Raw genomic sequence first — 27,421 nt, forward strand, 5'->3', positions numbered from 1 at the left:
TTACGCCTTTTCAAAAAGCGTTATAACGCCTTTTAATTTTTTTTTCTCTCTAGATTGATCCTAATAGGCTTTCGTACTTTTCCAATGTCATTCCATTAGTTAAATATGTAAATCTCTTGACCAAGAAAAGTAAATTAGCAGAAAAAATGGGGGAGATATCTTTTTGGCAAACATGAACTTAATAATAATGTTCAATAATTAGAGGGGGAATGCTAAATATAAACAAATTGAAAAGTTCTGGGAATTGAAATCCTGAGACCACACCTTTCCATATTTTTTCATCTGATCTTCATTTGTTTGTTTGTATCTTGTTTAACGTTCCCTCTCGAAAAATTTTCATGCATAATTATTTGCCGCTACTTGCCGGTGGGGAGCTGCAAATTTGTACTATACTCAGCACTCAGGGACATTGAACAGGGATGGATTTTTTTCGTGCCAGAACCTTTTGCGACACGGGACCTCTGTTTATACGGTCCCATTCGAAGGACCGGTCTCCACGTCCCACAGTGCGATTCGAACCCTCGACTTAAGGATCAACTCCTTTTTTTGCGACTCTGTAGCAGACGCTCTAACAACCGTGCCATATTAACACACACGAAAAGAGAACGCAAAGCTTGTAAATGCTCAGCGACACGGTAAAATTCGCATGATAATCGTGAAAATTTTTTAATTTGTTACCTTAAAAATTTCACGAAATAATAAATACAAATATTAAGTATGAAAGTCCTAGCAGCAACTGTTCAAAAGAAATGACCTAGGATAAAGTTTGAAAATAATTTGCAAAAGTGAGCTTAAGTCAAAGGTCAAGGTCAAGGTCAAATATGTTGGTACTCAAAAGAAGGCTTTGTCATAAGAAATTCATGGGTGAAATATGCAAGCAATCAAAGTTATGGACAAACGTTATGACGTTATCAATCATTTCAAGAAATCTTTACAAATCTTAGTTGGTTGACCTCTCTCATATCAACAACAAAGATGTCAAATTAAACTTTGCCCTGTACTTTTGAACATAATGTTTGTTTCGATGAAAGAATTTGTCCTAAAATGCTTGGAAAATGCTCCTAGAGTCGTGCGGTAAACATGGATTGGTAAAATTACTTCAAATAATTGTACAACCTGTAAACATTTTAAGTAAAGCTTTAATTTTTACTTAGCCTTGGGTCCATAATTTTAACAAAGTCAAATATATTTTTGCCTCGATCTTTGCATATAAATATGAAAAATCATAGCCATTGCATTTCCCATGTATTCTTACATAAAAATCTATCTCTTATTTCAGGGATGATTTTCATGAATATAATACTAGTATAGTTTGATTTATGAAAAAATATACTTTAATTTGTAAATCGGAATGCTGCATTATATTTTCGCATAATAGTTTGCAAAAATCACATTCATAATGTAAATAATATATAAGATATCTTATAGAAATATGTATTCTCTCTGTTTAAAGATAATTTAATCATGTTCCAGAAAATTAACCTTATTGACTTGCTGCTATAAAGTTTGTTTTTCACATTTTTCTTGAACAATTTACAGATGGAAAGACAATTCCTGAAGTAAATGCCACGACAACATATGGTTTGTATAATTAGCTTTAGTCTGATAATTAATCTTTCTCCAAAAAAAGTAATAAAAACAATAAAATACGTGTAATAACGAATTTTGATTTAAACTCTCTCTTGATACCACTAGTATACTATATAAAAATATTTGTAATATAATTTGGATTTTACCTGTATTTTTCATTTTAACTCTTTTAATGCGTCAAAAATCTTTTATGTGCATTTTCAACGTAATACGTTATCATTCGAAATATTTTACATATGTATATTTAGCAAGATGTAATTTAAACTTTTAAAACGCTCACTTATACGCTATTAAAAATAAACGCTATTAATTTTTAGCGTTATTCATTTATAGCAATCTCAGCACCCTCGCTGACAATGCCAAAATAAAACCCTAACTAAGAATTATACTTATACGGAACATATCAACATTATAAACATGTACTACAACATTTCTATTTACCGTGATAAAATTAAAATAAAATATGCTGCAGATTCTAAATGAAGTACGCTATTTATGTAAACTCTTCGATCTGCTACAATTTTAGCACCTACTCTCCTTAATCTAATTTTAATTTTCTTATAAAGCCCCATACAAACAACACAAAATAATCATGAAATAACGATAAAGTACAATTACGTATGGAATAGAAAGTGTTATGTGTTTGATGCTGCTGATGTATGTTTTGGCCTTTTGTCTGTGCAAATTCCCCATATCCTCATCTTACTTTTACAGGATGTCAATTTCCTTTCTATCTTTAATAACATGTATATTGATATGAAATTCAAACAAAGGCTGAATTTTTAATTTTTATAAGACTTTATTATCCTTTTTAAAAATCATGCTAGTGTGTTATTTCTTTTAAGACATGAAAATAGAAATGGTAAATTATAAAAAAGAAAATATGTGAAATGTAACTATATAACCCCTCAGCCCAGTAATACTTACCAAAACACAGATTAGACCTGAATTACCAATTTAGATGGTAAAAATGCACCTTTCTAAAAATTGTTCATTAATTTAATTGATTTATGATTTTTTTTTTCTGAATAGTCATACTTTTTTCACTCTAAATATAAAATTGAGAATATTGATACAAACCACATTGTCAATTGTTTGAGTTTCAAAGGATTAACTTGCTGTCTTCGTAACTTTACACAATGTTTAATTTTAATGACTTAGAAAAATGATGAAAATATTCATTTTAAACAATAAACAACAATAGACATGAAAGCAAATACAAAGATCTAAATATCTAGAATGCTATTGACGGAAAAAGTGCCCTTTATCAATAGTCACTCGTAGACATAATTATATAATGCACTAATATTTATCACAAGCTGTCATAGTTAAGAAATTTGACATGCTTTCAGCGCATGTTTACGTAACTATCTATATAACTGGAAGATAGAGTACCGGTATATCAAATGCAGATAAACCAAGGTACATGAATGAAACACAGTCGGTGCTTTTAATAGCAAATTACCAGCTACACTGTTAAACACTCAGATGCGTAGCTCTATACTGTATGATAAACGTTTGCCCTTGCAAAGTGAAAAAATGAATGTGAATGAAGCAGCGAATACTATAAAACGGAGGTTGCTTTTGAGCATCATCCAATTTTGTTTGATATGAAATTCAATAATAACGGTGGTAACAATACATGTACTTTCAAACTCCTGAATATACATTTGATTTTTGTATCTATAACTAAACATAACTCACGTACATGCATGTACAAAATCAAAAAGGTGCACTTTGCTACAAAGACATATTTCTGTGTATATTGCTATTTATTTACATTCTTGTAATAATGAAAAAAACATAATATGATAAAAATAATCAAAAACATATTATATTAGGAATTACAGGGGATGTTACAACTCACGAGACGACCTATGGGCCAAGATTTACAATTGGTTTGTATATATTTATTCCTACACATATAGGGAACAACAAAAAATCCAGAAGTCAAGATCTAAACAAAAGTCTTTTAAATAATATAACTTTATAGTTCTAACATGTTGAATGGGACGCTCTTTAATTTGCAACCAGTTACATGTATTATTATTGTTTTCCAATCTCTAGGTTATTCACATAATGTGAGATTTGAATACGGATCCTATGGTCGAGTATCATTATATGGACAGGAGATATGCTATACAGGTGTGACCTACCAAACTGGAGTAGCTCTTTGTCGATCAAAAGGATATTCCTTCAGCTCTTTCAATAGGTACCACTTAATCCTTTTTATGTGTTCAATCTTTATTAGAACACATAGGAAGAATGACTAATTTATAATTACGAACGAAGAAGTGAACGAACAGGTATCAAGCTAAAAAAGAATTGAAAAACGAAATATCAAATATCTTAATGAAATCGCAGATTTAAATTGACTGATAAAAAATAAGACTGTAAATTTATTCATAATTCTATTTTTTTCCTTATTGTTTCAAGCGGCATATGTATTAGAAATCCCTATATTGTTTGCTGTAAACTATGCATAATTACTAGTATTTTACATTTTACTTTTCAGTGTCTCCCCAAGAAACTACTATTATAATGCCTATGAAATCCAGTGTTATTCTTCGTACATCAATGACTGTTACTTTCGAGAGCGTACTCCCTGTTCGAGTGTATTGTATTTAAACTGCTACAGTAAGACATTTTAAATCTCAGTTTGTAATTTATGTTATTGTTAATGATAATACGATATTAAGAAGGAAATTCTTTGAAATGTTCTCAAACATTACTTTTATCGCCATTTGTATTTTTATTGATTACTTCAAATTGCGAAATCTGACAAATAACTTAACATGTTTTTTCCACATTTCAATACAAAAAAATTGGTACAAAGATGTTGCTCTCTCTCTCTCTCTCTCTCTCTCTCTCTCTGGACATACTTTACCATTGTAGACCTTAATATGCCAGTCTGGAGATATGATTTTCAGGTTCTTCAACTACAGAAAGTTTTACAAGGACATGGCGTGAAACTTCAGCAGATTATACTATTGGTACACATCTCTACTTCTCTCTCTCTCTCCAGTTCAATATTTTTCTTTATCAATTTAACACTAATTTTCTCATTTTTAAATTGAATTTAAATTTGTATGTACGCTAGATATATGCTTTGCTTTGTATTTATATTTATCTTGTTTTATATAAATCCTCGCAAAACTACCGACCAAGTTTATTTTCTTCAAAAACTGATTCGGATGAGGGCAAGCACCCACTGTTTAAAGATGTCTTTGTTGAGACTTTTTATTAATGTATAATGTAAAACAACATAGGATGATGATATTAATTTTGAAAACCATAAATATCTTTTAAAGTTTCAGTAAAAATAAAAAAGCATCATATATTTTTTTTAAAAACAAACTTATGATCGATTTCAATGAAATACGAAGTTTAGGAGTCTTCGGAATAAATCATCTTGCATTATGCTTACTAGTATCTTTATCTTCTTAACTGATATAGGTACTTGATACAATGCGGAATTTAGTAAGAAAAATCTATTTAAAAGCATTTTAAAGAGATATACAAAGATCGAGAGTATAGAGATTAAGGTGTTTGTGAAATGCATTTTAAAGAATCTGTGGATGTACGAATCGAATATGGATCCTATGGTCGTATTTATGTCGAGGGACAGGAAGTTTGTAGCTCAACCTACAATTATCGTTACGGGGAGGTGTTATGTCGTGCTAAAGGATATCCTTTTTCTTCTTCCTTCTCAAGGTGACTGTGAAAAAATATGCATTTAAGTACTTATATTTTTGCGTTCATTTTTTAGAAAATATTCCAGATTTTTTTATGTTGTTTCAAATATGCTTACATCTGTAATATTATAAATGGTTAATTTATTATCAACCATTATTATTATTTTCCATACATTTTTAACGTGAGGATACGTACATGTATAATATCACTTGGACGTCTTTGTTTCCGTTAATTTTCATTCCAAAAGTTTTCGAAGGACGTTGCTTGAAAAAATTCCACATTCTATTAAAGTGTTGTATTTTTCAAATAACAGTTATAATCTTTACAGTGTAACACCACGTGATCACTATAACACCGTTAACATTAGGTGTTATTCTGATTACCTCTCCAGCTGCAGCAAGGAATTCCGATATAATTACTGCTCAAGTGTTGTGGTCCTTTATTGTTACGGTATGTGTTTAAAACAGTGTGAATGACATAATATAAAAGGTGCATTATTATTTAAAATAGTTATTATTTTTTTTTCAATAAATATTTAAATGTAATTTTATTTTATATTCCTATGCTACAATTATTATTTCCCACTATGAAGAAAAAGCATACAACAAAAAATCAAGAAAAGAAAATACTTTGCTAAAATAATGACTTAAGAAATAATATGAATATACATAAACTTACAAAGTACACATTTCTAATTATATTGAAAGGACTAATTACAAGGGCATGGATATGTTTGTCTAGATTAAAGTAAATGAATCAAAACAAAAGGATAATAGAAGTATACGATTGATTAAAAAATCTCTATGGATACCTTCAAAGAATTTTGCAATTTATAATACTTTTGTAGAAGACACGACAACTCAAGCACCAGTATATACTTCAGAATATCCAGGCGTATCCGTAGGTATGCAGGCTCTTAAATTAGATATTAATTTTTAAAAGAAAACAAACAAACAAAATAAAAGCTGGTGAATTATTTACGAAAAATACTCTAATTTGAATAATATTGCGGCGGAAGTACTTGTGAATGAGGTTACAGTTTGAAATTAACAAATAAATCACGCTGAATCCATGAATTATAGGAAAATATATAATTTTGACATCTTCTCTTAATATGTTACCATTAGGTTACTCAAATGTGTATATCCAACATGGAATGTATGGAAGAGTATACATTGATGGTACTGAGGTTTGTGCTGATGACATAACATACCAGACACGTGAAACCTTTTGTCTGTCAAAAGGATATGGTTACTACTCTTATAACAGGTGAATTTAAACACTGATTTGAAGTGGATATTTAAAGGATATAGGGTGGATATTTGTTTTCATCGTTTACTACACTTCCGGTTGCCAAACATTAAATTATGTGATAACATGTACACAATCTATGTAATAATGTTTCCGTAACATTTTATACAGTTACAATGCAAACCAGCACTACCGGACCATTGAAGTCAACTGCTCAAATGCATACTTAAAAAGCTGTTCTGCAGAATATAGACCCCGATACTGCTCAAGGACCTTGTACCTAACCTGTGGTCATGGTAAATACTGATTTGATCTTTTAAGCAAATGCTGCATGTGTGTATAATTTTACAAAAATGTTATATTAAACGTTAGACTATTTTCAGGTCACGAAAATGATGAGTATACACTATTTTGATCAGTTGAACTGGAGTGTTTAACAACTTGAACTCTGCTTTAATTCATATGTCGTCTTAGCATTATGGATAAGGAAACGTACTACAGTGAAATCACTAATTTTCGAAGGATTTAGATTTTCGTTTTCGAGATATGATGAGACCCACGAAATTATGTCTTCCACGAATGTAAAATGTCATATACATAACTACCAAACAATTTTTAATCCACGAAATTAAATCCCCACAAACCCATATTATTTCTTCAAACCAAGAAAATTTGACCCCACGAACCCAAATTATTTCCTCAAACCACGAAAATTTTACCCCACAAAAGTTATTTTACTGTATTTCGAGAACGGAATGCAGATCGATTGCAATTGTTGCACCCTACTTTTTGGGCCACGTTATTTAAGTACTTTTATTTGGAAAATGCCTAATAGATGAATTCTATGCAATCGTATTTGAAAATGAGTATAATAAATTTAAATCTACTAAAGAGAATACACTGATTACTAAAAAAAATACAATTGGAAGATACTTGAAACATCCCTGTATCTGCGGTCGGCGGATCAGGAATTATATCTGCAATGCAAGAAAAAGTCCCTGAAAGACACCTTTCAGTGACTTTTCAGTAACTTTTCAATGATCTTTTAATTGTGATTCAGTTATCATTCAACTACTATTCAGTTGTACGAGTAATTTCATCCCTTGAAAGCGCTGCATTTCCAATAACTTTGAAGTTTATGTAGCTACAAACAATTATAAAATATTGAAAAGAATATCAACAGGTATATGATTAATTTCATATTAAATAGAAGTGCTTATACAGGTATTTACACAAATTTAAAACAAAATGATATGTTTCTGTTGAAACATAAACTTAACAACTGCAATGAATGAGAAAGAAATTCTAATTTTGCGTTGTAGTTATAACACGACTCCATGTTGTATTTTTTTTTATTTCATAAAGCCTCTACAGAAAGATATTACACAAAATGGCTTGAAACAACAACAGATTCTTCAATCGGTATTTTCTCTATCTCTCATTATATTTCTGCCTGTTTATCTCTCTGTCTGTTCCTCTTCTCCCCATCTCTCTACATCCAAGCTTTTTTTTTATTATATCAATTTAGCATTAAATTGTTCTTTAAAGAAAACGGATATCATAAAATAATGTACTATTGATGCTGTTGTTCTTTGCTTTTATACATGTTACATGTTAAGTAAAATGTTTGATACAAGGTTATTCTAAGGTATGTGACGTTTGACACCTAAAATAAAAATAAAAAACATATTCAAAATCTTCTCAAAACCAATCAACTAGATCACTTATTTATTTGAAAGCATTTGAGGATCATGTAACAGAATTAGACTTAAGTTGATTTTTTTTTTATCAATTGCATCGAAAACTTTTATTAATTGATGAATGAATCTCTTAAATTACAGATAACAAATCTTTGGTGAATAAATATTGACAAATATCTTAATTTTGTTTGCTTGACTTAATCACAATGAAAGTATGACATGAATGTTTCAATTGACTAATTGTGATTATATAGGGAAAAAAGAAAGAAAAAAAGAAAGAAAGACCATCAATAGAAAATCTATATTGAATCATATTTTTTAGAGTAAAATAAGTTGATAAGATCTAAAAAAAAAAACTTAATTGGATCAGGAATTTATACAAAATTATAGACAGAGAGTAGAAGACAGTTATTGGAGAAAAAAAATATTTAATATATATTTTTTATAGACTCTGTGGATGTACGAATCGAGTATGGAACCAATGGTCGAGTTTACATAAAAGGACACGAAGTTTGCACTTCAACATATAATTATCGGTCAGGAGAGGCACTATGCCGTTCCAAAGGATATTTTTACAGTACATATACAAGGTGAACGTAATGGAATTTTATTTACAATATAAACATATTTTGCTTAAAATTATTTATTAATATCTTATTCTTGTATACCCCCGGTATGTAATTAATTTTACTTGAGCTTTCAAATTTAATTTTGTTAGTTTTTTCCTGATAAAATCAGTTTATCTAAAAGAGAGAGGAAAATCTATTAAAATATTCTATTATGGAAAGTAATACAAAAATATTATTTTACAGTACATCTGCTCGGAACCATTACAACACTTATGAAATAAGCTGTTCCTCTGGTTATTTGCCTAACTGCAGCAAGGGATTCCGATACAATTACTGTTCAAGTGTGATTTACATTTATTGTCACGGTAAATGCTCAAAATATTACTTAAAAATGTTAATTATAAAATTTGTAAATCTTATCTTTAATGATAAACACTGTCCATATTTTCGTACACACACACCCTCCCCCCCCCTCTTTCTCTCTCTCTCTCTCACTCTCTCTCTCTCACCAAAAAAAAATTGTAAGAAATTTTTCAAAACATTAATTTCTTCATTTTGGCTATATACGAGGGTCATTCAAAAAGTTCGTAGACTTTTGTCATAACTTTTTTAATTCACGTCATATTATAACCAAATTTAGTACACATATTTTAATAACAAATTTAAATAATTTGAGCAAAAAAAATGGAAAATATCATGATGATTATCAAAATTATCAAGGATATAACACATTAAAAATAGGGTCACGGAGCAGGGTCAAAATTGAGTTATTTTCTAATTATACACTTAATGATGTCTAGAGTCATAACTCTAATAAATGGCGCTTAAACGAAATAAAATTGAAATTTTTAAATTTAGTATTGTTCTATTACTTCAGATTCTAAAATTTAATGTAATATATTGCTTCGTTTAAAAGATATTAATTTTTAAAGGCAAATCGACTTTATGAAAAAAAGCAAAAAAAGATGACGTCGACGGACGTCACGGAGCAGCGAGCAGCGATCAAATTTTGTTTTACATTCTGGAAACCTTCAAAACATACTCCGAGAATGCTTGATGAACCAGGAAATAGATACAAAATGTGCTCTGCCTTTGTTTATAATGGAAATGGCTTTTTTTGAGTATAAGAGACTTTAAATCGGACCATGAACGGTCTGTAAAGAAACAAATGATAGTAAAAAATCTTGTCAAAGAGTTAGTAAAGTAATGAAACGTGATGAGCAATTAACTTTTGCGGAATTTGTGCAAACAAAAGTTACGCGATAAATAATTTGAAAACATTGGGAATCTACCTTAAGGTACTCAAACAATTGTTAGCGAACCAGGTGTCAAGGGCTATGGATACGATTTGATGAATTGGGAAGAAGCTACAACCCGTGTATGAAATAAAAGGGCTGAGTAATTTTGAGAAACTTCCTCGACGTTGTTTTTGACGTCACCGTGTTGTTAACCGTGCTCCGTGGTTACAAAACATGTTGCTTTTAAAATTGTCTAACATGAGTTCCATTTAATCAAATGGAATTAAACTTTACACACTGACAAAATAAATGTTTTTACATATAAAAATGTGTTCATCTTATATTTTGTAAGAATAATATGAAAAACTTAAATTATGCCGTTAAAACTAGATTACATAAATAAGAAATACATGTACAACTTATTTTGAAATTTAGCTCGTTAAGCTTGTTTACTTTCTTTCGATGAAAGGTTCAAACAGGTTGAGGGATATTTGAATTCATATTCGATAAAAATAATTCTTATTGCACACACAAGAACTCTAAAGTTGACATCAAAAAGATTCTTGAGTTTCTGACAACATCCGTGTGGTTTTTGGAAACCAGGTATTCCAACAATTAATGAGAATCATCATGAGTACCAACTGCAGCCCGATATTAGCAGATCTGGTTCCAAGACCTTAAACTGATAATAGACTTAAGTCAAAAGTTCAATTATTATTAAACGAACATACCTTAACACTTTCAAGTTTGTGAGATATTTGAATACAAAAATACCTTGTAAACTTTATTTCATGATGAAATTCATTTTAAAAGTTACATTGACTGGAAACTTTGACCTAAGTCTATGCTCAGTTGATGGTCTTGGGGCCTGGTTTTATATTCATAATTGTCCAAAATTTTATACACAAAAAGGGGGATAACACTTCTTGTGGCTTTCAACTTGACACTTAGATACATCGACGATGTATTGTCAATTAACAACGGTAATTTCCATTCTTATGTCGATACGATATATCCCACCGAGCTTGAGATAAAAAATATTACAGATTCTGACACATCTGTTTCATATTTGGATATTTTACTTGAAAAAAAAAAACGTTATTGTAATCTAACAACTAAGCTGTATGATAAATGTGACGACTTTAACTTTACAGTCGTCAACTTCTCTTACTTATGCAGCAATATACGTTCATCAACTGCATACGGAGTGTATATATCTCAGTTGATTCGATGCGCAAGAACATGCTCAAAGTATGAACAATTTCTAAATCGAGGTAAATTATTAACAAACAAGTTAATGAAACAAGAATATCAGCAGTCTCGTTTGAAGTCATCATCTTGTAAGTTCTATGGTTACATTATACAATGACCTTGTCAGCAAATACAATTTGTCATTGAGTCAAATGCCGACTGACGTTTTCCATACTGGTCCATTATTTACATACTGGATTGACGACAAATTTTTCTGTTATTTCCTGATCGTGTCAAGGTGCACGGAGCGGGTGTGAACGGTCGGTAGGGGATGCTTACTCCTCCATGGCTCCTGATCCAACCTCTTATGTTGTGGTGGTCCGTCTTTGCTCTGCTTCTACTTAGTATTGTTTAATAGATTTTTGTTCTTGAATACTGCTCCTTATCTCCATATGTTTCATTCTATAGTCGAAACAATGACGTTAATAGCAAATAAAATTAATCATTTAGTCAAATGATAACTTACATATGTAAGTTTTTCATACTAATTGTTACACCATTATTTACACACTGAACGGATTTCTCGTAATTTCCTAATATTGACAAAGAGCACACGGCGGGTTTGACCGGTCGGCAGGGGATGTTCACTCCTCCATGGCACCTGTATGCTCCGATCCTATTTTGTATTGTTTATGGACTTTTGAGCTTGGATACTGTTCGTCATCTCCATATATATCAGAATTCTCCAGACTACATAAACATAATTTCTCCTAAATTATACAAGTCATATACCGTATAAGTAGAATTTTTAGCGAGGATTCAATTTTGGCATTTTTAGCGATGGTGCCGAGATCGCTAAAATTGAATATCGCTAAAAATTAATTACGTTTTCTTTGTAATAGCTTCTTTAATATCCATTTTAAAATTGCTAAAATAACATCTCGCTAAAAATAAATTACCAGTTTTCAGGACAAATCGCTAAATTTGCGTCTCGCTAAAATTTCCACGTATACGGTATTCGAGTTCCAAAGAAATTTTATATCAATCGATTGTTCAACGAATCACTAATGGCTTCCATTTTATCATATAGAATATCTACAGAGTAATTTAGAAGTAGAAAATGTGCCTTGAGCAAAAATGAAATTGTCTCGGTATTTCCTACTCTACCTCTCCCATGGAACAGTACGAGGGAATAGAAAGTGGGACTTTATTCACAAACATCAAGAAATGCAACCAAAGATGTCAAACCATTATATGATTTCATTGACATTAAATAACGTGTATTTGTTGTTTGACCAGAGTTGATGATGAACAAGCAAATTCAAAGATTTGTGGTCCTCGGCCTCGGCTTTTGGGGACAAAAGTGGGAGATAATAAATAGTCTTTGAATAATCATACATGTACAAATATTGTAATCTCTGAGTGCATTATCTTCCCTCTTTCAATACCTTTCGATTATCAGTTTCATTATTTTTTATGCAGAGGCCACGACATCAACACAACAAACAACTATGGAATATTCAGGTGTTTCAATAGGTAGGAAGTATTGTTATTTTTTCTTGAACATGTTGAATATGATGTAATTTATAAAGAAATATATTGAATGAAAAACATCACTAATTTGAATGTATGAATTAAAATGGAATTCTTCAATTTGATGAAGTATACTTCTAGAATATCAACTATCGGATTTTTAATCAATTCCTGACTTGAGTTCATGCAATGGATATTAATTTTGTCATAATTTTATTGTTAACCGTAAGGTTACTCCAGTGTGTACATGGAACACGGAAAGTATGGTAGAGTGTATGTTAATGGTTTTGAGGTTTGTGCTGATGGAGTAACTAACCAGACATATGAAGCACTTTGTCAGTCAAAGGGATACCACTTCTACTCATATAACAGGTAAGCCCCAATGATATACCGGGTATTCTTTGGAAACAGATATGTTTGTGAAACACTGATGCCCTCATGTGGCAGCTAATATATCTAGGACTGAAATTTTTTTCAAATGCACTTGAAACTCCAAAGGGCAAGGTCAAAAAGTCAAAAGTGTTGGTACCAAAATGAAGGTCTTCACAGAAAAAACTTGTGAAATATAAAAGCCTTAGTACTGACTGTTCAAAGCAGACATTAAAAAAGCCGGAGGAACCTGGCAAAAGTCGTTGTCTAAGAATATGGGGGGCATAAAAAGTTTCTCATTACCTTCTCTTATAATGTAAAATGGGGTATATTTGGTACAATTATCCCCCACCCCCGTTTTTTCTATGGTACTTTAAACATGATAAATACATGAAAGTGTAATAAAATAATAAGAATAATTAAAAAAAAATATTCAACATGTCTCAGGTTCTGAAAAAGATGGCTATTCTGTCTATAACACTATGAATAATAATAATAATTGTATGAATAATTGTTATTTAACATTACGTGAACATAGTTTTCTATGTAAAACATTACACGGGAACACTTGGATCTTTATTTTAAATTTAATGTGTTTAAAAATGTTTTTAAAAGGTCTAGCCTTCACATGTCAAACTCATTTGCGATATAGTGTTTATTGATATCAAATTTAAGTCAATTAAAACATAACAATGTTTTCAAACTTATTTCAAGACATTTCATAATATTGACCCTATCTAACAAGCCGATCATTCTTTTAAATTTAATTTTTGTTTTCAATCATCTGCAATGATTATATCTTTGTCTATATATTACCATGTCTGTTCGTCGGTAACATTTTTATTGCCTAATTATATATTTACGGGTATTCTAATGATCTCGATATATTTATATATTTTTTAAAATCCGACTTATTTAAAGTTCGTCAAGTTTTCATTACTCTGTCTGCATACATGTAAAACTTAAGCGATCATCAAATATAGTGTTTTCCGTGTGTTCCCGTCATCAAACATGACGCATATTTCCAAAACCAAACTATTTAAAAATGTTTCCGTTTTTCTCATTTTACAGTTCTTATGCAAATAATCCCTACCGGACACTGGACATTAATTGCTCAGATACACACATAGACAGCTGTTCCGCAGAATACAGATCCCAATACTGTTGGAATGCCTTGTACCTGGACTGTGATTCTCTTGGTAAAGTAGATTATATTTTTTCTCTACATGTACATAAAGATTTTTGACTATATAAAAATATGGTCACACATTTTCAAAAGCAAGTCAAGCTTCTGCCTACAAAGGAGTATGACACAAATCATCATTTCGCAAGTTCTCTTGTCAATACAACCTCAGCAAAAACAATATTATCATTGATTCGAGGGATTACTGACGTTTCACAAAATCAAATTCTAAGCCATTATATAAGCACTGACTTGTGCAGTGATATTTCTGTTTTACCTTAAATAAGTAGCACATGGCGAGTGATACGGGGTGTGCTTGCTTCTCTGTGGTAATACCCCCACCTCTGATATTTAAACTACCATATTTTTTGTTGTTTTTCCAGTGCACTTTTGAATTTGTTGTTTTGTCTTAAAAAATGTTTTCTTCAAAATCCAGAACAAGAAGACCTGATATTAAAAAAAATGTTTCTTAAAATAATATTAAACCATTCAGATTTGATCTTTATGTTTGAAATGGAACATAGGGCGATCACCAAATTACTGAAGTATAGTCATGACCATTACATACAAAAACAGAGTTTATAGCTTTACATATGTTATGCAAAAAATATATTCTATACAATATGCTTATATTTGAAGAAATCCCATCGGAAAACAATTTATACATAAACAGTATGTTTTTGGTATTTTTGGTATTTATTCTTAATGCAGATTTGTGTAACAATGTGAAATAAGATACCTGAAAAGGATCCAACTGCTACATTGTCACCTGTTATAGAATAACTGGGCACCATATAAGAGTTAGAGAAGTAAAAACCTGATATTAATACTTCGTCAATAAACTTTTAATATCTATTCTTTGTTGTCAGGTACATGTAATTGAAAGTTTTACTAGGTCATTTTTATTTACCACAAAGTGAAGGTTTGAGCAAACATTATCCATCTTTAATATGATATATGGTCTAGTCTCATTTTGAATCACCTTACATAAGACAATATCAACAAGTTTATTTAAATGCCCAGATTAGAATTATTCAAAATTTGACGATAATTTTGACGATATTAAGAAGAATTATTTGTCATCCTTTAAACTTTACAAGGTTTTTGATGCACATTTTGTACTAAGTATTATAAATTTCAGGAATAAGACTTATGGGAACTGGGTATCCATGGGAGGGTACTATAGAGATCCTTCATAACGGCCAGTGGGGAACCATATGTGACGACAGCTTTGATAAACAAGATGGTGACGTCATTTGTAGGATGTTGGGGTATTCTCACTCAAGGTAAAATTGAATAAATATCGAATGAAATTGAAATTTCATTTATTGCGTGTTGGTTATTCTTCTGATTTTATTTGTATTGAATTTTTATTTGATTGAAAGAATTTCAAGATTTTCAAGGAAGAGGCCATATACTGAGAACAGACTTAAGTGAAAATATAAGTCTCAATATGCACACCTTTATAAGATATATTTTTCTCCAATTACAAAAAGAAGTTTCTGTTAGTGTTTAGAGCTTCCTTAAATCTCTTAAACCTAAATATATAAGAAATAAAGCAAATGTACTTTGAATATTTCATCTCGTCAGAAACCAGAAAAGAATCCTAACCTAATGGTATTGGACCAGATTTTCATGTTCTTATTTGAAGAAATGGTGACAAATTTCAGTTTTAACGTATCATTATAAATCATAATTATTTATATTCAGATACACTTACCAGAGTGCCCGTTATGGACAAGGAAGCGGCCCAATATGGTTGGATAACTTAGATTGCAATGGATATGAGAGTGACGTAGCTTACTGTAGTTCCAATGGTTGGGGAAGGCATAATTGTGGGCACTCGGAGGATGCAGGAGTTTACTGTAGTAAGTACAGATTAAATCTGTAGAAATTCAGTAGAAAGAATTCATAAATATGCATTAGGATATTAAATTTAAAACTTTTTGGTTGTTCTTTAAAGTAGTGTTAATATTGAGTTTGATACTTTTTTATATTGTCGCAAGATATTATGTATAAAAGCATACCAAATGGAAACTGGAGCATGATTTTTTATTTTTATTTTTTTGTATTTTGCGGAACAGCTAATTCCACGGAATACGAAACTACCCCATACGACCCTTGTAGTAGACATCAATGCTACAACGGTGGAACGTGTTTTGTACGAAACAACGGTTATCCTGAGTACTACTGTATTTGTCCAAACGGATACACCGGGTCAAACTGTAAGACTTCTGAAATACTAATTTATCGCTGTGTGACAATTGATTATGGATTTGATCCGACAAAAATTCATTTGATACTATATCCAGTGTCAATATTTATTGAGAACATTTTAAACTTACTCTTGCATCTTGAATATGCCTGAAACTCATTGTCTAAAGTAGAGAGGTTAAGGTGGAAAAAAAATGAATTCACACATATTTTGAAAGGCTACTACGAGGCAACGACTTTTGATCCTTGCTATGGATATCCATGCCGTCATGGTGGTACGTGTTATCGCAACTATGGTTACCCAGGATACTACTGCACATGTGCAAATGGATATACCGGTCAACACTGTGATACCTCTGTCGGTCAGTAAGAAAAAGTTCGCAATCAATGTCCTTCTCTATTAAACATCCAAATATAAAAGTAGTGTGTCAGACTCTTTTGCAACCTAATATTCGATTTTCTTTATATAAATATGTTGTTTTGACACATGCATATAATTGATAATTTACAAAAATTCATCAAAATATTTTATTGAATTGAAGGACAATGCAAGCAACTTGTTTTTAAGTTGAATTTTTAGAAATTAAAAGAAATTATACTAAAAGCAATATTAGTACTACAACGTGATCGTTTGCCTTTAAAGGGGAACCATTTGATATCCATTCAATTTTAATTCTAACATAATTTTGGAAGATATGCTCTCCAAAAGCTAAATAAATTTGGCTACTGAGGAACTCGAACATCCTTTAGATATTCATTGTTTATATTAAATATTGTTTTTCTAAGGAAATGATTTCTTGGGGTTTCTCTTTCAATATTAAAAATATAAATCGGAAGTTTTAATAAAACATGCGAGTAAAGAGTTATATATCAAGATTAATTTTTTCACTTTAAATAATTCAGGTTTTTCAGCAGAAAACTCAATCTCTGTTGGATGTACGGATAATATCTGGGACCTTTCCGTTTACCTGCCTCCTCTTTACAACAGGTACCCCGACTTCAACCCCAGTGACATTTATTTAGGAACTGATAGCTGCACTGGTTATGTTAATGGAAATTACCTGCACTTCCGGTCCGATTATTCAGCCTGCAGCACGGTCACAAGTGTGAGTTATTCAATAAAACATGCACCTGTATTGAAAGCAAAAGCGTATGCTTACATGTAATTTGCTTTTAATTTGAAAAAATGGATTATTGAAATTGAAATGCATAATATCGTATATATTTTTTTTTCATTTTAGACGCAAACCAATTATGTCGTATATACCAACGAATTAGTATACGCCCTTCACGATCCAAACCATCATTTCATCATACATGAATATCGATTCCGTGTTCCTGTGGATTGCTATTTGAAACGAAACGAAGGAGGATCTGGTCATTTTAATCATGGTCATGACGTCACAATTCCTTCAGCTCATCACGTGACAGGATCGACGCATCATAGTGTTCATTTACAGTTTTATACTGATTCGACATTCAGATACACAAAACCTTTATATGGATCCAAAGTAGGCGATAGGGTGTACGTTAAGGCGTATACTGATGTAAGAGACTACAATCTTAAAATGAGAATTTCCGATTGCTTTACAACGCCTACTTCATCCGCATTCTCCAGTATGAAATATTTCATCATTCAAAACGGGTAGGCTCAAATATTGACATTTTAATCTCCATAGAATCCAAAATTATTCTTCATAAGTAAAGTTATTCACTTATTTATCAATTTAATTTGTTTATCTTTAGCATATTGACTGAATTATGTAATAATTTTTAGATGTGTAATTGATCCTAATGCCAGAATCCTTTCACAAACAACACACGAAACAAGGTTTTATTTCCAAGATTTCGAATACTCCACCAATCATTACTCTCTGTATCTTCACTGCAATGCTACGTTTTGTAAATCAAATGACTATAGTGATTCATGTGAGCAAGCTTGTAGTCATCCTAGGAAAAGAGTTGGAGGAGGTGACATTGTACATAATGGTCCAGTGGAGTCCATGGCGGTCAATAAAGCTGTCAGATTAACAAAAGGTATAAAGTCTTGAATTCAAAGACATATACGATCATCACGAAATTTACGTTATCACATGTCACGCGCTGGTTCAACACAACAGTAATTACAAAATTTTAAGTTGTTGCATGTAATAATGATGCAATATTCAGCTCGATGCCACGTTATAAAATGGGTGGCATAAATCATTGTCTCAATAAAAGCGATGATAAGTATTTTCCAGTATCTTTAAAAAATAATTTTAAAAAAATGAAAACCGATAGCGCTATTATCCCTATTTTTCGTCATGAAAGTAATTATCATTTATTAATTCAACATGTTTTTTTTAATTTACCAAGTTACAATGTAAATATTAATGGCTCTGCCAATTACAGCTGATGACGTTGGCAGTTCAGGCAGGAGAGGAAGTTCCACTGTGATAGCAGTTCTCTCTGTTATATTTGGAACAATCCTGATAGCCCTAGTCACCTTCATGGTTCTAGGGAAGATAAAGAGAATCAGACAAAAGAAAACACAGGTTGTTTAGAATAAAACGATGCAGGGATTGCAGCATTACAGAGTGATCATTCGTCTTAGATACTTTGAATACCTTTCTTCTACTAAATATGTAATTTATATTCGAAAATACACGATTTCTTTCAACAGGATTGTATTAAGTGCCAAGAATTCAATTTTTTGTATAAAATTCCTTGCAATTAAACTCTTTGTATTTCAAAGTGATGTTGCGGACTAAATAAATCCAACTTTTGAATGGTATTTAATCAGTCCTTTCATACTTGATTAATTGTTATTTGCAATATTACAATGTGGGAATTGTATACATGTATATAACTTTTGCAATTATCTTGATAATTGTCTTTAAAAAAATCGAAATTAATGAAGTTGTTATAAAATTTGTTTCTCACTTACAAATCAGAACTATACATTCTTTTTTTTTTACATCAAAAATTTATTATATTCAGGTTCAATTTTTATTTTACATAATATTGTAAAAATATGTTAAGTTTCGGTCGCATATGGTATAATTTGTTTAATTTTTTACTTATTAGAAGTTAAAAAAACTTTAAACAAGAAAGACAATTTGATGTTTACAAATGGTATTTTGTCGTTTCCTTTAAATATCATAAAGTCACATTTTACAGCAGAGGCTTTCAATAGATCATCTGCAAATACTGTATACAGAGCTATATTGTCCCCGTGTAATTTTCGGCATTTTACACTTGCTTACAATTTTGCGTAGTTTTGAATTCGCTCAGTTACAATACTGTAAAAGAATTTGTGCTGTGTTCTTTGAAATCCCCCCTTTTTAAATTTGTGTAATAGTGACAAGGACAAAAGGGGACAAAAATAAAACGGGGTAAAAATTTCTCTTCAAACATATCTATGGTGTTTATCGAGACCAGGTCTTCCAACAATCTACTGGAATTCCCATGGGTACCAAATGCACTCTGTTATTAGCAGACCTATATTTTTTGTCTTTATATGAAGCTGAATTTGTGCAAGATCTTATTTTTGAAAGGGAGAAATAAACAGGCTTTTTCCTTCAACTCGACATTTAAATATATCGACCACGTATTGTCAATTAACAATGGTAATTTCAATTGTTTGAAACATCTGTTTCATATTTTGATATTTTACTTGAAAAAGATGTTAATGGTGATCAAACAACCAAACCCTATGATAAAAGTGATGGCTGTAACTTTCTATCGTTATCTTTCTTTACTAATGCAGCAATATATACCTTCATCAACTGCATACGGACTTTGTATATATATATCAGTTGATTCGATACGCAAAAACATGCTCTATGTAAGAGAAATTTCTTATACGAGATAAATTATTGACAAACAATAAAACAAGCAATCTCGTTTAAAGTCATCATTTCGAAAGTTCTATGGTCGATAAACAATGACCTTGTAAGCAAATACAATTTATCGTTGAATTGAATGCTGACTGACGTTTTTCATACTAATTGTTAATCCATCATTAATACACTGCACTGACGACAGATTTTCCGTTATTTCTCGATCATGACAATGAGCACATGGTGGTCCAGAGGGGAAGCTCACTCTTCCATGGCACCTGATCCCACCTCTGATGTTTTGGAGGTATGTGTTTGCTCTGCTCCTATTTTGTATTGTTTCATGAATTTTTGTTTTTAAATACTGTTCATTATCTCCATGTTTTATACAGTATCACCTTTCTGCCATAAATACATATACTTTTTTATATAAATGCATGGAACCATCTATATGTAAGAATTAGAAACCAAACAAAACATATGCATTTCTACAGATAGTTTGAGAGACAGTTTTGTGATTTTTTAATATTGCATTAAATTATGAAAGTATAGCTATAACCAAACTGATATTTGTTCTTTAAAAATTACCCAGCAGGCACACAAAATTGAATAAAACTTTAAAATAAATGTTGATTACAGTGGCTGGAACGTTATTGTTGACAAACCAATCGCGTAGAATCGTTCGTGTATCGTGCGTGATCGTTCGTGCATCCTGCGAGATCGTTCGTGTATCAGACTCAATCGTGTGCGTTTTTAATCGTGCGAGATCGTGCGTTAAGAATCGTGTAAATTTCGTTTTGTAAGTTTTTATCGGAATGTTATTTGTAAAATAAGCATTTCCCTTGTTTGTTTTCCTTTATTTATTCATTAAAATCCAAATAAGATGAATGAATCGCAATTTACATAATAGAATGCAGAACGAACTAATTATCGCCCGTAAACAAGCAATATAGTAAGTCGTACAATATTAAGTTCTCGTCAAATATCGCGATCAATATTGTGATAAACCTTACTTAGATCTTAAACGCCTTTTTGAAAAATCTGATTTTCATTATTATTTACCTCTTATTGTGGTTAAGATAATCTTGAAATAAATTCATCGAAAATAAATATTTTTTTTTACAAATAAATAAACATTTCTCAATACTTACATAACTAGTTAGTCGACGAATATACATGCACACGGCATGATTTTCGGGGGTTTTGATTATCTGTGTTGATCTCTTGAGCTTATTTTTAATAAATTAATTTCAAATTTCTGCAAATAAAAAAAGTTCAAAAATTGGCAAGTTTATTTTTAGAGATTCGCAGACATTGAATCAATTGAAACATTAGGATAAAATTTGTAATAAAAATTATTATAATTTAAGTCATTCCATGCTACCATTTTTGTTCAATCATATCCCTCTTCGTGCATATCATGAAATCCAATTCAATCAAATTATACGACCCGTACATCGTCTGATAGAACAAACAAAATCTGTTTTCTTAGATCGGAGAATTACTTTAGGAATAATTATTTATAATCTAAAATATTAAGTCTTACATATATTTAGTTACAGAAATATCAATTTCCGTTTTTTTTTTCTTCAAAGTCTATGAAATAAATATTGATAATTCTTTGAAATCTTAAATTAGTATTAAGCCGTATTTCGTTTTGAAAATATTGATTCCTAAATATTTTGAACTATTTTGAGTGAAGAATCGTGCGTTTGCGTTAGCAATCGTGTAAGATCGTGTAAGTGTAGAATCGTGAACGTGAAAGATCGTTCGTGTAACAGGTTTAATCGTGCGTTAATCGTGCGGAATCGTGCGTGTAACGTGATCGTTCGTGTAATTTGTCAACAATAACGTTCCAGCCACTGTATATATGTCAACATTTAATTTATATTAAATTTTGAAAATTGAGTTCAGTTCAACGTTAAAATTTTAACGTTGAATCAATGTTGAAAATCAGTGTTGATTAGACATTGAATAAACGTTAATTCAACGTGTTTTTTTTTTCTTTTTTTTTCAGGGAGGTGGGGGTGGTCATTGCTTACTTAAAATTTCAACCGTTTTATTGCAGGGTTACTAAGATGCCTTCATAATTGTTTAAGGGATAGCGACCCTCTGATAAGACAGATAACTTTCAAAGTACAAAATAAGAATACTACTCTCACAGTTTTCTTAATCAGTTTCCTAATTGAGACCTCTAGATCTGAAGAGTCAATTTGATGAAATTCAACATATGATGGATACATTACTTTCTATTTCTTTTGCCAATTTCTTTGTTATTGGTTTATTATACTTAACAATAAAACATTTAAATCCAACATCAAAAGCCTTATAAATTGAATAAGTTGTACCTTTTTAAAGGTACTTGGACACATATTTGAAGTTATTATTTACTCTATAATATTACGACTTATATATTTTAATAGCATTTCACACAAAAATTAATTAAAAATCTTATTTCAGTTAAAAGTTATTAAAAGTTCAAATTTTTTGGCGGGTTTAATTGACACATCCTTATATTATATAAGTCGTAATATTATAGAGAAAATATTGACTTCAAATCTGTGTCCAAGTACCTTTACGGGCCATTTTAAAAATGGTTTAATGTTTAAAGTACTTAATACTGTATTTTTATTAGTATGACATTTTTTTCACTTGAAGAAATATTTAGAAGAAAGATAACTCCTCATCACAGATATATTTTTTACTTACAACCACATACAACACTGTGGTTTTCTGACTTAGGAAGCATCGCTCCACGAGGTTTTCTAACATGATTTAAATAGGTATTATGGTAAGTATTATTTTCATATGCACTTCATGTATTAAATTTAATGTTGTAAATCGTTACTCTTTCTGTTCTCTGTGTTCAATTTTGTCATATCATAATCTGACAAAAAAATCCTTTCTGAAAAAATAAGCAGCGCTTCATACTTCAAAGTATTTTCCATGTAGCTCTAATGTTATTGTTGTTTATGAATGTGTAATATTCCTATATTTACCATCCTTGTTAGTTAAAGTAGTTAGTAATGATAAACGGTATTTTGCGACTGTCTCAATTCAGACCTCGTTATGGTCCGACAGTGTTATAGTCCGGCGCTAGTGTAGTCCGAATTATCTATCAGCGAAAAATAGGATTGGACCGCTCAGCGAAGATCCGACGTTGAATCAATGTTGGCAATTCAACTCAATTTGAATTCAATGTTGAATCAACGTTACATTTTCAACGTTGAAAAGTCAACGTTGAATCAATTTAGCTAGCTTCCCGAAAACTAAATCTCAATGAAAAAAAATTAATGCTTTTAAAGTCTAAAAATTGATAATTTGTTTGTGAAAGAATACAATGACAAAGTAAAAGGAAAATTGATAGTACAGCTGTTGTCAAGAATAAAAATTGATGTTCAACGGTGACTTCTGAAAGAGACATGGACACATTTTTCAGCTATAATTTTTCAAATCTATTTTTCTATTTGATATGTTCACAAAAACTTCACCAAGGTATTTTTTAATGATATTTACTAATATATATTCGTTCAAAGAAGACGTTTGGGATAAAGAAGTAATTGTAAATAGGATTAGACAGTTTTTAGTGTTTTTCTGAATGTGGTTTTGTTATAAATATAACATTCTCTAAAAAAGCATCAGCCTTGTTTTCATTATGAAGAATTTTTAGTTCTGTATCTCTTTTGCTTTGTAATCAAAAATGATCTTCACATTCTTGCTTATCATTTCACTTGCCTTGATTAGAAAGTGTAAACAATACAACTGGTTTTTAAAAATCGGTTAAAATTGTGTCCATGTCCTTTTAAAACAATATTTTAAACTCACTGTATAAGATCTACAGGATGGATTCTGTTTAAAAAATTATATGTACCTATTTTCCTCTAGATAAAATCATCTTTTTCATTAAACAAAAAGTCTATAATCACAAAGAAAAGATGCATAAGTTCACTTAATCTTACAAAAATAGGGAAAGTGGAAACTAAGAAAATCCTGTATCTTATGTATTTGTATATGATGAATTTCACATTCTGTTGTCCTCGGATTATCTTTCATATCTTTTGTAATAAATAAATTATTAAAAATTTTCAGTCCATAATATTTTTTTACATTGAATTAAGCAAGCAACTTACAGGTAACAAGCACATCCATGCCTTGACAACATACCAAACTTCTGAATTGTACATAGTGATTGTTGACATTACCGGTATCAACTTTTATGAGGTGTACGATCAAGTCTATGTTTCCAGTGAGGAGGACGGATTCAGAATTTTTCTTGGTAATTCTATGGGAACTCTTGGTAAGTTTTTCCCTATAAGTATTACGTCCAATGTAATTAATCTGCTGTCACTGTAAAAATGAACAATTTTGAATATATACGAGGATTGATCTAAAAGTAATTTCATAACTATGATATTATAAGGTATCTTGAAATAACTACAGTAAAACTTGTTTAGAACGAACACGGATATTGCGAATTCAGGGATAAAGCGAAGTCATCTTGTATCCCCAACTATATATTAAATGAATTCTTTATACGGACATAACAAATTACAGATATATAGTGTAGTAATTTCATAGGTCCAGGTGACTTCGTTACAACCGAGTTTTACTGTATTTAGTTTTGTATGAAAGGTAACGCCATGATGCCGAGCGAGTCCAAGTTTCAGCAGAATGGATCCAGATGTACCACCATAGACAAAGATCAGGATGAGTTTCCGGAGAACTGCGCCGCTAGGTTCGGGGGAGGGGGGTGGTCGTATAAAAGCTGTTATAAAGCCCAGCTGACGGGACAGTACGGGACCACGGAGTGGGCGTGGCCCTGGTATCTCACGTTTAACGACGGCACCGCCATAAAAACTGTGAAAATGATGTTAAGGAGAAAGGCATAATAATTGTAATATTAATCTCACGAAGGTTTACAGGAAATTATGATGAGATATAGGATACGCCAGTTGCATGTTAATGGCTTTTAAACTCATTATAATAATTTTGAAATGTGTGATCGACTGAAAGAAAAAAAAACGAAATCTTTCTCCATCTAGGTAATTGATAAGTACTGATAAAGACACTTTATTTTCACTAAAACATTGTTCTTCTTTTGCTGTACAAAATATTATTTTATTGGCTGCTTAGAGTTTTACACTATATAAACACGTTGATTATTATTCAGTGAAACATATTGGAGATAACAAACAGTATTCAAGATCAAAAGTCCACGATAAAACAATACGAAAAAGGAGAAGAGCAAATCCGGACCTCCAAAACATCAGAGGTGGGATCGGGTGCCATGGAGGAGTGTGCATCTCCTGCCGACCGGTTACATCCACCAGCGTGTGCTCCTTGTTATGATCGGGAAAAAAAATCCGTCGTCAATTCAGTGTATAAATCATGGACCAACAATTAGTATGAAAAACGTCAGTCAGCATTTGACTCAAAGATATATTGTACTTGATTGTAATAAAGTGCATTGATCTTTTGCATATGTTATCAAAGTAATTGTTAAACCAATAAAATGCTTATCTTGGATGTAAATGTCGAGATAATCAAAGCATTTTAGAACATCAGATTTTGCTTGAAAAGGTCAAAATTCAATATTAAAAGGTAAGAAATTTATAAGATGATAACTACCAAGTACTTCAGTTTACCCCGAGCATTTAGTACAATTCTCTGCCAACCTTGGATTTTCAGTAAAGCTTGGCATTCTCGACGTTACATAATTAGCGACTGAAATTTACACAGTTTTCATTCACTGTTGAAATATATATGGGATAGAAATTCGGCGAATGGCAACTAGTGTAGCAATTATCTAATTCAGCATCTTGTAAGGCAAAGAGGTGGGGCTTAAGTCGTCTCATCATTGGCAACAACAATTTAAAGTTCCCAATTTTATTAATTTCTTCACCAATGAGAATCTATTCGCCACTTGACAGACGCTCATTACGTAGCGCTGAGAATGCCACGCCTTACTGAAAGTCCAAGGTTAACTGAGAATTGTACTACAGTGAAATTATTTGTCATTTATTTGTAACCCCTACTGTAATAATAAGACCCTTATGAAGATTCAGATAAAAGGTCAAAAGTCAAGGTTAGAAAAACAATACAATGCCAAAATTGATTTAAGACGATAAATTAAAAAAAAACTATAACTTCTAATGACTTGATTAGACTTTACATATAGATAAGATTTTTAGTGATTACTCTAGACTACTTCTCTTTTGAAATTTGCTCTTTTATAAAAAAAATTATACCCACTCCTATAGTCAATGTTTCATAAAGAAAATATTGTTGATTTTGAAGTCAAATGTGCAAGGAGTACGAAGAAGAAGGTCAGATTTTTATATTTTGCAAATACAGTTTTCAGAGAACAAGTTGTCTGTCAGCTTTTGCAATATTTCTTTTTCAAGTCTATTGACTTAAATGTCAAAAGCTGAAAAAACAAGAGGCCCATGGGCCACATCGCTCACCTGAGAAGCTTTGACCATTCTTTTCTTTACCAGATTTCCCCCTTGTAATACATAATGCATCCCCACCCTACCCCACTGATCATAATTTAGACATTTTGAAATCTACACTACCCCATGATCCTTCCATGGGCACATATGTTTCAGCTTTTTTGGCCCAGTGGTTCCTGAGAAGAAGATTTTCAAAGATTTTTCCTATATATTTCTATGTAAAACTTTGATTCCTTATAATGGCCCTGCCCTTCCCCCGGGGGTCACGATTCCTACAATTTAGAATTTACACTACCCCAGAATGCTTCTACATAAGCTTAACTTTTTCTGGCCCAGTGGTTCTTGAGAAGAAGATTTTCAAAGATTTTTCCGATATATTTCTATGTAAAACTTTGATTCCCCATTGTGGCCCCGCCCTTCCCCCGGGGGTCATGATGTGAACAATTTAGAATCTACACTGTACCAGGATGCTTCCACATAAGTTTCAGCTTTTCTGGCCCAGTGGTTCTTGAGAAGAAGATTTTCAAAAATTTTTCCTATATATTTCTATATAAAACTTTGATTCCCCATTGTGGCCCCGCCCTTTCCCCGGGGGTCATGATTTGAACAAATTAGAA

At 31.3% G+C, this 27,421-nt stretch overlaps 1 protein-coding gene across 1 annotated transcript in view; it reads left to right on the plus strand.

The window, feature by feature from the left end:
• LOC134237453 (deleted in malignant brain tumors 1 protein-like) overlaps nt 1–27,421 on the plus strand; it is a 108,950-nt gene that overhangs the window by 5,161 nt on the left and 76,368 nt on the right. The window contains exons 7-26 of the mRNA XM_062719542.1: nt 1,540–1,581; nt 3,432–3,488; nt 3,658–3,802; nt 4,106–4,227; nt 4,521–4,583; nt 5,160–5,304; nt 5,615–5,736; nt 6,134–6,190; nt 6,414–6,555; nt 6,709–6,833; nt 7,903–7,959; nt 8,686–8,827; nt 9,050–9,171; nt 12,718–12,771; nt 12,999–13,140; nt 14,209–14,336; nt 15,462–15,606; nt 16,031–16,188; nt 16,405–16,545; nt 16,753–16,896. Coding sequence (XP_062575526.1) covers nt 1,540–1,581; nt 3,432–3,488; nt 3,658–3,802; nt 4,106–4,227; nt 4,521–4,583; nt 5,160–5,304; nt 5,615–5,736; nt 6,134–6,190; nt 6,414–6,555; nt 6,709–6,833; nt 7,903–7,959; nt 8,686–8,827; nt 9,050–9,171; nt 12,718–12,771; nt 12,999–13,140; nt 14,209–14,336; nt 15,462–15,606; nt 16,031–16,188; nt 16,405–16,545; nt 16,753–16,896 — 2,253 coding nt within the window. The remainder of the gene's footprint in view (nt 1–1,539; nt 1,582–3,431; nt 3,489–3,657; nt 3,803–4,105; nt 4,228–4,520; nt 4,584–5,159; nt 5,305–5,614; nt 5,737–6,133; nt 6,191–6,413; nt 6,556–6,708; nt 6,834–7,902; nt 7,960–8,685; nt 8,828–9,049; nt 9,172–12,717; nt 12,772–12,998; nt 13,141–14,208; nt 14,337–15,461; nt 15,607–16,030; nt 16,189–16,404; nt 16,546–16,752; nt 16,897–27,421) is intronic.

This window comes from Saccostrea cucullata, unplaced genomic scaffold, assembly GCF_032062105.1.
Source record: "Saccostrea cucullata isolate Sc308-1 unplaced genomic scaffold, CSIRO_AGI_Scuc_v1 ctg999, whole genome shotgun sequence".
In the NCBI taxonomy this organism is placed as follows: domain Eukaryota; kingdom Metazoa; phylum Mollusca; class Bivalvia; order Ostreida; family Ostreidae; genus Saccostrea; species Saccostrea cuccullata.